This window comes from Panthera tigris, chromosome B1, assembly GCF_018350195.1.
Source record: "Panthera tigris isolate Pti1 chromosome B1, P.tigris_Pti1_mat1.1, whole genome shotgun sequence".
In the NCBI taxonomy this organism is placed as follows: Eukaryota; Metazoa; Chordata; class Mammalia; order Carnivora; family Felidae; genus Panthera; species Panthera tigris.
This window is the reverse complement of record NC_056663.1, coordinates 159,972,139-159,988,733: the sequence shown is the minus strand read 5'-3', so window position 1 is coordinate 159,988,733 and position 16,595 is coordinate 159,972,139. Positions and strand designations below refer to the sequence as shown.

General features: G+C 37.0%; 1 protein-coding gene across 5 annotated transcripts in view; it reads right to left on the bottom strand.

The window, feature by feature from the left end:
- CLOCK (clock circadian regulator) overlaps window positions 1–16,595 on the bottom strand; it is a 127,131-nt gene that overhangs the window by 67,658 nt on the left and 42,878 nt on the right. For all 5 annotated transcript variants that reach the window (XM_042984498.1, XM_042984501.1, XM_042984497.1 and 2 more), the window contains 2 exons: window positions 5,635–5,724; window positions 3,174–3,233 (listed from right to left, as the gene is read on the bottom strand). In XM_042984498.1, the coding sequence (XP_042840432.1) occupies window positions 3,174–3,233; window positions 5,635–5,681 (107 nt within the window). In that variant the 5' untranslated portion in view covers window positions 5,682–5,724. The remainder of the gene's footprint in view (window positions 1–3,173; window positions 3,234–5,634; window positions 5,725–16,595) is intronic.

Below are 16,595 nucleotides of genomic sequence, written 5' to 3'. Positions count from 1 at the left end.
AACAGTAAGCACTCAAAATATGCACGCCAAAAGAATAATTAGTACTATCTTATGTGAAGCAGCTAACCAGTAAATAAATACTAAGTGGCACCATGACCTTCAGACAACTAAATACAATTATTTATAGACCAATTAATCATTCTATGATTAATGATTAATGATTCTATGATTAAAGCAGACCTCTGTCTGCTTTGTGAAGTCAGATTTTTTTTTTTTACGTAAGCATCATGCCCAGTGCAGAGCTCAACGTGGGGCCTGAACTCACAACCCTGAGATCAAGACCTGAGCTGATATCAAGAGTCAGATGCCTAACCGACTGAGCCACCCAGGTGCCTCTGAAGTCAGATTTCTTAATTCTGTAGAGGGAAAAAATATAATGGCTCAAATCTCTTAAGAAACGTAGGATATTAAACTGACTCCATCAAACAGCGAGTGCTTGCTATAGTAACAGAGACTATGCTAATAAAGGCTAAGGATACTGGGAAAAGACAAGCTCTTTCAAGAAATTTATCTAATTCCTATGGAAATGCAGAGTACTGAACTTGTGTACTGAATGGAGTCACAGAGGCTGAGAAAAGGGTGTGGTAGTGGGGTAGATGTATGCATGGCATTACAGGTATAGGAAACTTGCCCAGGAATGAACTCCTGTCACAAGTAATTCAACCTGGCTAATATGGTCAATGGATGGGATTTCTGTGCCCAAGTATACTAGAGTTGTGGCGGTGGGTGAGGAATAAATAAATACTGGAAAAAATCATAAAGTTTTTATGTTACATAAAAGGATTTTAATTTAATCCCGAAAGCCAGGGGAAGGCACTGAAAGGTTTTAAAGCAAAGGAATGACGTGAACAGAACTGCTTGTTGACCATTCTGGCATCACAGTGATGAAAAGATCGAGGCTTGGTGAAACAAACTCATTTAGCAAATACTCGTGAAAATTTATTGTATGGCAAACAAGCCTGGACGTCAGATGACCATTTAGGAGGCAACCGCAACATACTGGCCTATAAACCATGGCAGTGGCAGTGTTAACAGAGCAGTGTGGGTTTGAGGGTTAAGAGGCAGATCTATCAATTCCAGGTAAATCAAATCTGGTTTGCAGTAGGGAAGCAAAAGGGAAATATAAGAGGATTCCCAAGTGACTGGTAACGCTGTTTATTAATGTGAGATATAACATGTGATACTGGTTTTGGTGCACAGATGGTTTGCAGAATTTAAATATGATGAAATTGCCTGTTTCACATTTAAAAAGACATACACAAAAGACTTAGATATGCAGATCTAGTTATATTCCTCTAGAAAAGAGTAAGAAATAAGCATCTGAAAATTAGCATATATGAAGTATCTGAACACACGGATAGAGGTAAAAATAAAAGCCAATATTCATGGCATACTTCTGTGCCAGGCACTACTGTAAGCACTTATGAAATCTCATTAATCCCTAGGAGGAAGACTTTATTACTTACAACTTTTCATTTTACAGGTGACAACTGAGGCATAAAGAACATGCCCAGGGTCATACAGCTACCATGAAGTAGTAATTCAAAGCAGACATTTTGATTCCAGGGAAAGAAAATACACAGAAACCAAATATTGCCAACTCTACTGTTGAATCGTAACCACTAAAGCAAACTTCACTTCATTGTTACATTTAGGCTGGAAGTTCTCAGCCCTTGTAAGGACCTCACTGATAACAGGCCACAGAGGTTTCATTTTGGAGGTGGGTATAAAACTCCCTTTGTTCTTGGTTCAACACTAAGGTACTTTAACTCATCATAGTTTCAGTCAGAGTTCAGTGTGGTTCTGCTTAATTATGACAATATTGTGAGATTCTCTGTCTTCCTCCAGTGTCTTCCAGAGCCACAGTATTTCTGGTTCCCTAAAAACATGATCAAACCTTCAGAGTGTTCGAAAATAGGATACCCTTAGCTACCTTATCTATCTATAAACTTGGCCTTCAACACTGTCCAAGTCAATTCCTTAGAGTTCTGCTTCTTTTTTCAGGCAAGACTGATTATTCCTATCTTAACAGATTTTATCTCTACCCTAAGGTATTTTATAAAAACTTTCCTCCACCAGATTGAGGTTGAGGGATACGGGTTGTCCTATATATTTTTAGCTTCAAATCCAGGTCTTTTTATTTCCTGGAATACACTATATAGTTGTCTTCAAAATCTTCTTCTTAGATTTTAATCATTCGTTAGAATATTCTGCAATTCACCCAGTTATTGTGAATATTTTTCTTATCCCACTACCTTTTTTTTTTCCTTTTTGCTGAATACAGACATTTAGTAACTATTACTTATTACATGTTTATCTTTGTACCTGTGTATAATACTACAGCAACGTCCACCCTTGTCTAAGCACCCACATAGTTCAACACAGCTGGAAAAAAACACCCAGAAAGTGCTTACTGCCCACTCTCAGTGATTACAAACTGCTATAATGCTACCCGGAGCCTCCCTCTCCTAATACTATAATTGACTGTCAAGCCTCCTGTTTAAGGCAGCTCACATCAACACTACCATGGCTCTAGATCTCACTCCCTCACCTCCACGATTTACTTTCCCTTCTACTGGAGAATGAAGGCATGTGGAGGACACAGGAGCCTACCCTGAAAGAACTCCCAATCGCCAAAGCTGAAACAATTTGAGCAACAAAATAAAACAGCACTAGAGTATAACTTAAACTATAAAATAAATATACATGAGTTCATACAGACATAAATGAATGGGAAGGACACAATTTTTTTACAGAAGTATTTCAAATATATGTAGATATCCCCTTCTATGGGAGGTGGAGCTTAATTCCCCCCATCACTACTTTGAAGGTAGGCTACACTTAATAACTTGCTACCAAACAATAGAACAAGTTCAGGGGAAAACAGTAACTACAAATGTGAATCCAGGCAAATCCTACCTTAGCCAAGTGATGAAGGTTAACATCCTTAGTGATGTCTTATGGATATTACACACTCCAAATATGATGTGATGAGAGGAGCACTTTTACAGGATAACCTTATTAATTTATAAACTGCATACTGATATTCTAAGCTTTTCCACCTTGCTAATATATCTAAGTTCTTAAGACAGACAGCTTTTGGAAATCACTATTTACTTTTATATTTACTTATTATTCATTTAATTACTATTTTGCATCTTAAGATGAACTACCTTTTTGCTTTGTCCTTGTCATCTTCTTCCACCAACCCATCAAATATACTACCATCTTCTCTAAAAGAAAAAAGAAAGTCGACAGAGAAAATAAGAGCAGACTCATTAAGCAACAGCAATACCAAAATGACATGTGAATCAAATCAGTTACATCCTAGGATTTTTCTAAAATTAAAGGATAGTACAAATTCAAATTCAACTAACTGCTAACCTGTTTCCGAATAAATATTAGAAAACTAAAGTTTATCCATGTTTACCTAAATTTTTAAAAAATTTACCACAAATGTGAATTTTAAAACTACTTACTTAGCTTACTGTAAATATGACATGCAAAAATCAGAATTTAATTTAACCAGAGGTTAATACCTTGTTTCAGACTGTTAGTAATCAGCGAAAACTATAGACAGTCAGTGTATCTGCCATCATATAAAAATTACTTCATTTGAAATTATCTTTAACAGCATAGTTTAAAAAAATTATTTTGAGACATCATATTAATAAAACCACAAACTGCTCATGAGCATCACAACATCTAGCATTTAACTTACATTAATACATTTCATTCATTATTGATTCACTTGACAAATATTTATTAGTACTCATGTGCCAGGATCTATTCTGAACATGAATACAGAGCAGTTAATCAGACACAGAGGTCCCTGCTCTCATATGGCTTATTTTCTAGTAGACCAAAACAAATCAACAAGGGAATATTGACAAGTTTTCTTTTTTTTAAGGGGAGACTTTAGTTACTGCAGTGTTACTTTAGTCTCAGTGGTAAGGGAAGGACTTGGTGAGGTGGGGAGATCTAAGCTGAGAGCTAAGTGACAAGAAGAGGTTGGTTATGGGAAGATCTAGGGGAACAACATTTTAACAAATGAAATCAAGAGCCCTGGTGGCTAACCCCTTAATCTAAGTAGCAATATTAAATAATTTCAGGTGACTCAGGAGTTTTACATGAATTCACTATTCACTACTTTAATCACACCTTTCTAAGGCCTATAAAGGCACACAGAACATCTGCTGGACCCATTGTTGAGAATATCTGCCAATTTTGTATCACAGAGGTCCATATCTGGACTTTCCAGGTTCCATGTGTGCACTGCAACTTAGGAAAACTTCTGTATGTATATGCATTTTATTGAGGAGAGAGTCCATAATTTTAATGATATTCACAGAAATAATGAACTCTTATTAAAAACTGCTGTTATGTCTGAACACAGATGCTATCTCTAGATGTTGCATCATCTAGAATGGGAATTGGCAATCACTGAGAAGCATAATACCACAATCATATTTAATCTCTCAGGAGCAGTGAAGGAACATCCTTTCTGAGGAGACAACTATACATAGAGCCCACCTGAAAATATGGCATAGCCCAAAACTAGGGCAGTGTTGCAGGCAGGCCTCTCTAAGGAAACTCCTTGCCCCTTAGGTCTTAAGTTCTGGTAGAGTATTTATCTTCACTGTTTATCTCACAGGAAAGGGAGACAGGCTGGCCCCACACGTCAAGTCACTTCTGTATACAACTCTAGCTACAAAACTTTTAAAGAATCCCCTATGGAAGAATCACACAGTACACTATAATAAAAATACAGGAACTTTAGTGTCAGGCCAACATAGGTCATAATTCCAGCTCATCACTTAACTATGTGACCTTAAACAAGTTATTCAACCTCTCTGACCTATGGTTGCCTCAGCTGTAAAATCTCAAGGAATTATTGTGAGGTTAAATGAAGCAATATATGAAAAGTACTCTACACATTACCTATCAAAGAGTAAGAGCTTAAAATATGTTACTGTATGTCATCAAATTAAGAACACCATTGACTTTTATAAAGACTTGTCAGTATTTCATATGCCACTAAGAAAGAAAAAAAATGCTACCAATTAAACTATGATAAGGCAATTGTAAGATGAATCTCAGTGTCAGTGTTAAAATGTGAAAAAAAAAAAAAAAAAAAAAAAAGTCTTAAAATCAAAGAAGCAGGTTTATCCTTTTCCCAAGAATATGATTCAAAGATTATAATTTCAACTAATAAAATCCTAATTATAGCTACCACTTATCAATCTCAAACACTAGAATGCTTAAAGACATGGAGTTAGCCCCAACAGATAGATACGGAGAAAAAGGACAACACATGAGGAGAAAAAAGATTCCATAAGGTGCCAGGGAAACGTGCCAACTATCACAATTTCTCTCGGAGCAGCTCTGACCAAATCAAACTCAAAATTATAGTTCAAGATCTGTTTAGGACACAAGCCATACACTGGACTCTGGCTATAGATAACATTAACATATCTTACTATTACACTATGTTTACTCAATATAGAAACTGAATGTAATAGGAATTATGTTTAAGCATGAAACTCCGTATCAGTTTGATAGAGATCATTACTCTAATAATAAATTTTAAAATACCTTTATAGGATTCAAAATAAAGAGTCTCTAAAAACATACCTGTCGACAATCGAGCTCATTTTACTACAGCTTACGGTAAACAACATAACATATTACGTTTTCGTCTTGTGGTAGACATTTGTACTTCTCCTTGGGTGGAAAGAAAAATACATAGTCATTAGTTTTCAAAAAAAAAATTAGTCTACAAACAGTAATGTTGAGAAACACTTTATGTTATCATAGAGAATTCAAATGTTTTGGCTTGTACCAAAGGCTGAAATATTTTCAAGCAAATACCTTTAGCTGGGGCATATTTAAGGCTTTTTCCCTTCTAAAAAAGGAATACAGGGGAAAAAAATTGAGGTTCATAATTAATTTTATATTATAAAATAATAAAGGCTACTCTTAACATTTAGTATATATATTAGACTATGAAACTGTAAATAGGCTATAATTCAAAAAGATATATGTACCCCTATATTCATGCAGCAGTTATTTACAATAGCCAGGATATGGAAACAACCTAGGTGCCCATTGATAGATGAATGGATAAAGAAGATATGAGATGTGTGTGTCACACACACAAACACACACAGACACACACACACAGTGTGGAATACTACTCAGCTATAAAAATAAAATCTTGCCAATCCATTCAACATGGATGAACCTCGAGGGTATCATACCAGGTGAAAGTCAGACACAGAAAGACAAATTCCATATGATTTCACCTATATATGAAATCTAAAACACAAAAAACAGAAACACTCATGAATACAAACAATGAACTGGTGGTTGCCGGGGATAAGAGGGAGGATGACTGAAACAGGTGAAAGGAAGTAAGGCCAACAAACTGCCAGTTACAAAATAAGTCATGTGAATAAAAAGTACAGCATAGGGAACATAGTCATTAATATTGTAGTAACATTGTATGTCGACAGATGGTAACTACCCTTATCATGGTGAGCACTGTGGAATGTACAGAATTACTGAATCACTGTTTATACCTGAAACTAATATAACATTCTATGTCAACTATTCTTCAATTTAAAAATAATATCTAATCAACAAACATTTGTTGAAAGCCTATTTTCTATTAAATAGTATGCTAAGCTTTAGGGATAGAAGGATAAAAGTCAGTCCTTATAGGCAAAAATCTGGAACTGAATAGGGAGACAGATACCCAGATAATAGTAAGAAGGATAACGAAGGTATGTAGGAAGGAGTCCGGAAATATTCTTGATGACAATGAGTTTGTCAGATAGTCTAAATTGCTATTACTAAAAATATGGCCCAGGCCAGGCAAAGGCCCTTTATTGGCAGGGCGGAGTGGTGCTACCCCAGAACTGGGTCCCACAGTGTGGGATCCTTTAAGACATCAGGTTTTGAATCTCAGCCGATCACCTAGGAGACGAGGGAGACCATAGAGCAGGACAAGCCAGCTGCCCGCACTACTCTGTAAGGGCTGCCTGAACAGCGAGGTTTGAGACACCCGGTCCAGGGAGGACAGATTGGGGTACTGCCATTTTTCTCCTCATCACCAACACAGTGGGGCTTCAGGGCCCCCAGTGAAGGCAGGACCTGCTTACACCAAACCCCGCCCCTCCGTGCCTAGCAACTGCTTATCTACTGGAGTGGGACTGACACTGAGGGAACCAGATGGCCTCTCCTCCAGACAGCACAGCCACTGATCTCAAACACCAACCGACAACTGTCCTGCAGTTATGTATGTTAGTCTGGTTTTTTGTTTAATTTTTTATTACTATTATTTTTTTTTCTCTTTTCTTTTTTCTACCCTCTTTTTTTTTTCCCCCTTTGGAATCAGATTCGTAGTCTCTGATTTGACTTTTGGTCATTTCTTGTTATGTATTTTTTTTTTCTCTGCTTTGTCAGTCTGTTTAATCAGGCATTTTTATTCTTTTTACATCTTTTCTATACCTCCTTCTTTATTTTCCTTTCTCTCTGGATTAAGCCTTGTAGTTTCTCTGATTCTCTGCTTGGTCTTTTTTTCCACCCCTCTCATTTTTCTCTTTGTATGGGACCAAGTCCCCTGCACTTTCCTTTTTTTTTTTTTTAATTTCTAAACAAATCTAAGCACACCTGGTGAAAGGTCTAAACAATCGACCACCATGAGTAAGGAGGAGCTTTGGAGAAGAATGACCACTGTGACAGAGCAGCCAAATATGCAACAGCCGAGTGCAAGCAACACACTCCAAAAACGCTTCCTGAAGTGCAAGGCCCTGGACAGTGTATAACCCCCTTTTCTTTAATTTTTTTTAATGGTTATTTATTTTGAAAGAGAGAGAGTACAGGCGAACAGGGAAGGGGCAGAGAGAGGGGGAGACAGGCTCTCCAAAGCAGGCTCCAGGCTCTGAGTTGTCATCACAGAGCTGATGCGGGGCTTGAATGCATGAACCATGAAATCACAGACATTTAACTGACTGAGCCACCCAGGCACCTCTGACCCCTTTATAATATAGTAGTTCTCACAGGTGCAGGACACATAACAAGCTATTAAAACACATAAAAGACAGAAACCTAGCCAAAATGACGAAATGGAAGAATTCTCCTCAAAAATTCCAGGAAGAAATGACAGCCAGAGAATGGCTCAAACAGATAGAAACAATATATGTGAACAAGAATTTAGAATAAAAGTCTTAAGACTAATAGCCAGGCTTGAAAAAACCATAGAAGACAGGGGAGAATCGAGGCAGAGATCAAAGACCTAAGAAATAGTTCCGATGAATTAAGAAACACTATATGTGAGATGCAAAATAAACTAGATACAATGACAGCGAGGATGGAAGAAGCAGAAGAGAAAATAGGTAAGACAGAAGATAAAATTATGGAAAATAATGAAACTGAAAAAAAGAGGGAAAGGAAATTACTACACCACGAGGGGAGATTTAGAGACCTAAGTGATTTAATGAAACCTAATAATATCTGTATCGTAGAAGTTCCAGAAGAAGAAAACAGAAAGGGGCAGAAGGTTTATTTGAACAAATTATAGCTGAGAACATCCCTAATCTGGGGAAGGAAACAGATATCCAAATCCAGGAGGCACAGAGAACTCCCTTCAAAATCAACAAAACAGGTCAACACCATGACATATCACAGTGAAACTGGCAAAATGGAAAGATAAAGAGAGAATTATGAAAACAGATGAGACAAACAAGCCTTAACCTACAAGGGTAGACACATAAAGGTAGTTAGCAGACCTGACCACTGAAATTTGGGAGGCCAGAAGAGAGTGGCAGGAAATATTCAATGTGCTGAATAGGAAAAATATGCAGCCAAGAATCTTTTAACGGCAAGGCTGTCATTCAGAATAGAAGGAGAGATAAAGGCCATCCCAGACAAACAAAAACTAAAGGAGTTCATGACCACTAGTGGAAAGCAGCAAAAGGACCAGAGATATCACCACAAGCACAAAACCTACAGATAACACAATGACACTAAATCCATACCTTTCAATAATCACTCTGAATGTAAATGAACTAAATGCCCCAATCAAAAGACCTAGGGTATCAGAATGAATAAAAAAACAAGATCCATCTGTATGCTGACTACAAAAGACTCATTTTAGACATGAGGACACCTGCAGATTGAAAGTGAGGGGATGGAGAACCAACTATCATGCTACTGGAGGGCAAAAGAAAGCTAGAGTAGCCATACTTGTATCAGACAAATTAGATTTTAAAACAAAGTCTGTAACAAGAGATGAAGAAGGGCAGTGTATCATAATTAAGGGGTCTATCCATCAAGAAGAGCTAGCGATTGTAAATGCTCATGCCCACAAGAAGGAAGAACACAAATACATAAATCAGTTATTCACAAACATAAATAAATGTATAGATAATAACTGTGATTATGGGGGGGCATTAATACTCCTCTTATAGCAATGGACAGATCATCTAGGCAGAAAATCAATAAGGAAACAACAGCTCTTAATGACACATTGGACCAGATGGACTTAACAGATATATTCAGAACTTTTCATCCAAAAGCAGAATACTCATTCTTGAGTGCACTTGGAACATTCTCCAAAACAGATCACATACTGGGCCACAAAACAGCCCTCTATAAATATAAAAGGTTGAGATCATTCCATCCATATTTTCAGATCACAACACTATGAAACTTGAAATCACAAGAAAAAATTTGGAAAGTTCCCAAATACGTGGAGGTTAAAGAACATCCTACTAAAGAATGAATGGGTCAACCAGGCAATTAAAGAAGAAATTTAAAAATACACGGAAGCAAATGAAAATGAAAACACAAGAGTCCAAACACTTTGGGACACAGCAAAGGCAGTCCTAAGAGGAAAGTACACTGCAATTTAAGCCTATCTCAAGAAGCAAAAGTCCCAAATACATAACCTAACCTCACACCTGGAGGAACTTGGCAGCACCAAAGAAAGCACAAAGCCAGCAGAAGACGACAAATAATAAAGAGTAGAGCAGAAATGAACAACATAAAATCCAAAAAAAAAAAAAAACACCAGTAGAACAGATCAATGAATCTAAGAGCTGGTTTTCTGAAAGAATAAACAAAACTGACAAACCCCTAGCCAGATTTCCCAAAAAGAAAAGAGAGAGGACCCAAATAGATAAAATCACGATTGAAAGAGGAGAGATCACAACCAACACCATATTATTAGAGAATTATTAGAGAACCAACACCAACAATTATTAGAGAATACTATGAAAAATTAGATGCCAACAAACTGGACAATCTGGGAGAAATGGATAAATTCCTAGACACTCACTCACATAGTACCAAAACTCAAGTAAAAAGAAATGAAAAAATCTGAACAGACCTATAACTAGAAGAAATTGATTCAGTTATCAAAAATCTCCCAACAAATAAGAGTCCTGGGCCAGTTGGCTAGGGGAATTCCACCATTTAAAGCAGAGTTAAAGCAGAGTTAATTCCTATTCTTTTCAAGCTGTTGCAAAAACAAAATGAAAGGAAAGCTTCCAGACTCATTCTATAAAGCCAGCATTACCTTGATTGCCAAACCAGACAAAGACCCCACTGAAAAGGAGAATAAAGGCCAATATCCCTGATGAACATGGATGCAAAAATCCTCAACAAGATACTAGCAAATCGAATTCAACAGTATATTAAAAGAATTATTCACCATGATCAAGTAGGATTCATTCCTGGGCTGCAGGGCTGGTTCAATACTCGCAAATCAATCAACATGATACATCACATTAATAGAAGAAAGGATAAGAACCATATGATCCTGTCAATAGATGCAGAGAAAGCATTTGACAAAATACAGCTTCCTTTCTTAATAAAAACCCTCAAGAAAGTCAGGTTAGAAGGAACATACCTTAACATCAGAAAAGCCATATATGAAAGGCCCACAGCTAATATCCTCAATGGGGAAAAACTGACAGCTTTCCCCCTGAGATCAGGAACACGACAGGGATGTCCACTCTCACTACTCTTGTTTAACATACTTAGAAGTCGCAGCCTCAGCAATCAGACAACAAAACAAAATAAAAGCCATGCAAATTGGCAAAGTAGAAGTCAAACTTTCACTCTTCGCAGATGACAAGATACTCTACATGGAAAACCTGAAAGACTTCACCAAAAAGTTGCTAAAGCTGATACATGAATTCAGCAAAGTCACAAGATATAAAATCAATGTACAGAAATCGGCTGCATTTCTACAACCAATAATGAAGCAACAGAAAGAGATATCAAGAAATTGATCCCATTTACAACTATACCAACAACCATAAAATACCTAGGAAGAAACCGAACCAAAGATGTGAAAAATCTGTATGCTAAACACTCTAGAAAGCTTATGAAAGAAATTGAAGAAGATATAAAGAAATGGAAAAACATTCCGTGCTCATGGGTTGGAAAAATAAATATTGTTAAAATGTCAATACTACCCAAAGCAATCTACAGATTCAATGCAATGCCAATCAAAATAGCACCAGCATTTTTCACAGAGCTAGAACAATCCTAAAATTTGTATAGAACCACAAAAGACCCTGAATAGCCAAAGTAATGTTGAAAAAGGAAACCAAAGTCGGAGGCATCACAACCCCAGACTTTAGCCTCTACTACAAAACTGTAATCATCAAGACAGTATGGTACTGGCACAAAAACAGATACATAGACCAATGGAATAGAAGAGAGAACCCAAACATGGACCCACACATATATGGCCAACTAATCTTTGACAAAGCAGGAAAGAGTATCCAATGGAAAAAAGGCAGTCTCTTTAGCAAATGGTGCTGGGAGAACTGGACAGCAACATGTAGAATGAAACTACACGACTTTCTTAAACTATACACAAAAATGAATTCAAAATGGATGAAAGACCCGAATGTGAGGCAGGAAACCATCAAAATCCTACAGGAAATAACAGGCAGTAACCACTTTGACCTCGGCTGCAGCAACTTCCCACTTGACATGTCTCCAACATCAAGGGAAATAAAAGCAAAAATGAACTACTGAGACCTCATCAAGATAAAAAGCTTCTGCACAGCAAAAGAAACAATCAACAAAACTAAAAGGCAACCAACAGGATGGGAGAAGATATTTGCAAATGGCATACAAGATAAAGGGTTAGTATCCAAAATCTATAAGGAACTCAATACCCGAAAAACAAATAATCCAGTGAAGAAATGGGCAGAACACATGAAGAGACACAAAGACATCCAGATGGCAAACAGACACATGAAAAAAGATGCTCACCATTGCTCATCATCAGGGAAATACAAAGCAAAACCACAATGAGATACCACCTCACACCGGTCAGAGTGGCTAAAATCAACAACTCAGAAAACTACAGATGCTGGCGAGTATGTGGAGAAAAGGGAAACCTCTTGCACTGTTGGTGGGAATGCAAACTGGTGCTCTGGAAAACAGTGTGGAGGTTCCTCAAAAAGTTAAAAATAGAATTACTCTATGATCCAGCAATAGCACTACTAGGAATTTATCCGAAGAATACAGGAGTGCTGATTCATAGAGGCACATGTGCCCCAATGTTTATAGCAGTGCTATCAACAATAGCCAAATTATGGAAAGAGCCTAAATGTCCATCAACTGATGAATGGATAAAGATGTAGTTTACATATACAATGGAATACTACTCGGCGATGAAAAAGAATGAAATCTTGCCATTTTCAACAACATGGATGGAACTGGAGGGTATTATATGCTAAGAGAAAGACAGATATCATATATTTTCACTCATATGTGGAATTTGAGAAACTTAACAGATGACCATGGGGGAAGGAAGGAAATATAAGATACAAACAGAGAAGGAGGCAAACCATTAACAGACTATTAAACACAGACAACAAACTGAGAGTTGATGAGGGGTAGGGGGTTGGGGAGGTGAAAAAATGGGTGATGGCATTGAGGAAGGCACTTCTTGGAATGAGCACTGGGGGTTGTATGTAAGGGATGAATCACAGGAATCTATTCCTGAAGCCGACTACACAGTATGTTAGCTAACTTGACAATTTAAAACAAAATACATATATACGTACACACACACACACACACACACACACACACACACACACACACGTATCTCAGATGATGCCAATGCTGGTGCAGACCACCAGCACTGGCATCATCTGAGGCCTTGTTAAAAACCCCAGTCCTACTGAACCAGAATCTACATTTAACAAGGTCCCCATGTGATCTGTATGACCATTTGAATGTGAGAAATAACAGACCAGAGCAAAAGAAGAGGTAGTATGTGAAAGGATTCTAAGCTACAAGAATAGCAACTTGCAAAGGCACAGGCCTTGAGGGAGCATCATATTTGAGAAACTTAGGAGGTTTAGCATTTTCTTTAAGAAAAAATTTTTTTTTAAGTTTGTTTATTTTTGAGACAGAGAGAAAGCACAAGTTGGGGAGGGGCAGAGAGAGAGGGGAAGAGAGAAAATCCCAAGCAGGCTCTGTGCTATCAGCACAGAACCTGACACGGGGCTTAAACTCATGAACAGTGAGCTCCTGACCTGAGCCGCAATCAAGAGTCAGACACTTAACTGACTGAGCCACCCAGGTGCCCCTCGTTTAATTTTTTTTTTAATGTTTAATGTTTATTTTTATTTTTGAGAGAGACAGAGAGAGAGAAAGAACAGGGGAGGGTCAGAGAGAGAGAGGGAGACATAGAATCCAAAGCAGGCTCCAGGCTCTAAGCTGTCAGCACAGAGCCCAATATAGAGTTCAAACTCACAAACCATGAGATCGTGACCTGAGCCAAAGTCAGACACTCAACCGACTAAGCAAGCCACCCAGGTGTTGCATTTTAGCATTTTATTTAGAAAAAATTTGGTCATGTTACAACTTAAAGTTTTAATTACTAGAGCATAAAATGAGAGTAAGAGTGAGTAGAAGGGTGAAGGCAAGTGAAGTGGAAAAAAGCCTTATTATAAAGGGTCTCTTACCCACATTGAAGGAATTAAGGTTCACTACTTTAAAATGAAATTGTTAGCCTAAAGTTTGTCACCCTATATTCTATAGGTTTTCTGAAGTGTAAGGCAGAATTTATTTACACAAAATACGTACATCCTATTGTCATGAGTTAAATATTTATTAATGCTAATAAATCCCCAGTTTTGAGACATGAAAAATTATACTTTAAGTATTATACATCTTATCTAAAATTGAGAAAATAGTGCAAATGAATGTGTAACACTAAGTGAAAAGAGATTAAAGATGCTCTAAGAACATGGGATTCTAAAATATTCTATCACTGTTTTCAAATGTATAGTCATGAAAGAGCAAGTGAATAATCCTTGATAAATGATGTTGTGCCTCTGTGGTTATGGCTATAGAAATGAGACTATGAAGGGCTAAGAATTCTTAAAAGAAAATGAATAGGGAGTCAGAAGTAAAAGTAAAAGGAACTAGCACTAGATAAAATACCAGTTTTAAGTGTCTGGGTGAACATCAGGAGATGAAACGTGGAATTACCGAATTCTGGAGTTAGAAAAGAATTCAAAGATGACCTAACTACAACCCTCTGGTCTAAGAGACATACCTATCATGGTAATAACAGAGATCAGTTCTATGACTGGAACAAAAAGAACAGTGGAAAGGTAACAGTCATGTTGGGTGAATTAAAAAAGAACAATTTTAAAGTTAAAAGGCCAGATCTGATCCTTTTATATATGGAACCAAGACTATGCTTCTTTAATTATCAAAAGGTAGAAAATAGGGAAAATTAGAAAAAAAAAAAAAAAGACCCCAAGAATTAGGGCTCAGACTATAGGAAGGGTCAACTTGATTGAACCCAAAATGGTTTAGAAGATACAAGCTGATGCTTTATTAGGCTATTTTACTAATGTTGGTAACCGTATTCTTCCAAACATTTATTGTGCTAAGTGAACAAATTAAGACTATATCTTTAACAGTCTAGTCCAAGATCTTTTGTCTACTTTTCTAGCCAAGTGACATACTATATTTAAGGAAAAGGTAAGGAAGAAGTGAAATAGGTGGAACGAAGTACTCTAGAGCCAACTGGGTAAAAATTCCCTCTAACTTCTTTAAATAAAGTGTCAAATTAATTCAAAACAAAGTAATGGTGGAACAGCCAAAAGGCCCTATCTGGGGACTACCCTAGGCCTCACATTTTCAGTACAAAAAAAACCATCCAGAGTCACACCTGCACATGCTATGGATTCTAAATGATTCATGCTATGGATCCTAAAATGATTCTGTTTTAGGAGATATGCTGTGTCCCTACACACAGCAAGGAATTTCAAGTGCATAATCTAATACAGATCAAATTTTATTATTAAAAGTCTTCTTTCTTAAATATTGACATTCCTAGGCCAGCATAGTATGCAATAATGTGTCTTTGAAAGGATCAGTTACAGTTTCTGGGATTCAAAGTTCACAAATTAAATTACCAAGATCAAGTTACATGTAGGAATCAAATGCTCCTTTACATAAGCAACTTGAGCTCAAAGTCATTCAGCGATAGGACTTCCCAGCTCTCCAGTGTTATTATTACTTTATGATGACAGAGGGCAAGGATGGCATAAGTCTTTTATAAATATCAGTTTAAAAACAAGCTTTACAAATATTTATGAAATGGGGAGACATTAAGAACTAAGAAATTTTATAAAACATTCAAAGTCTGCCAAATACAGAAGCAGATATGTTTTTAATTCAGCATGCAACATTAAATATAATTAACAGAAAATCTCAGAGCCTGGAAATCTTTGGAAAAGAACCCTTATACATGAAACAACACATTCTGTATTAAAAATAAACTGTGCAGTATCTAATGACATGATTCTAGTCCTCTGAATCGCAGTTGCTGTCACCCTCAAGGCTTTCCATTCCTACATCACGAATTTCTCCCTTAAAAAATGGATTTTTCTGATCAACATCTTAGTATTTTACCCTAAAAACAAAACAAAAGCAACCCCTGACCCACCAACCCCTTCAGGTACTGCCCTCCTTTTCTGCTCCCTTTCACAGGAAAACTGCATGGCAGGGTACATTTGCTGTTTGAACATCTTTAATTCCCTTCTCTCCCTTACTTTAAAATGTAGTGTTTATTTTCACCAGTGTATACATGTTCAAAGTCTAAAGTGCCCACCTAGTTTCACAAGACTTACTAAAAAATTGGAAGTCCTCTGTTCTCTGATCCCCCAATTCCCACTTCCCACCACTTTCACCCCTTGAACTGTCTCTGCAGGCGGTTAACTCTCTGATATCCTTTATTTTGCTACTTCTTGATTCCTTCTGTTTTAGGTAGTTTGTCTATACGCTCCCAACTTATTCAAGCTGTCCCAATGTAATTATTAAAAGTGTCTCCTTTTGCTCTCAAGAGAGTCTTTATTAGGCATCATCTACTGAATTCCACTAAGAAAAATTTAATTCTTTTTGACTCCCCATCCTTACCTCATTTACATGCACACTTGCCCAAATTCCCAATATCATACTTTTGGCTAGGTGGTTATATTCAGAGTTAACATTATTATGACTCTGTAAATGCAATTCACAACTGAGCCATACAGCAT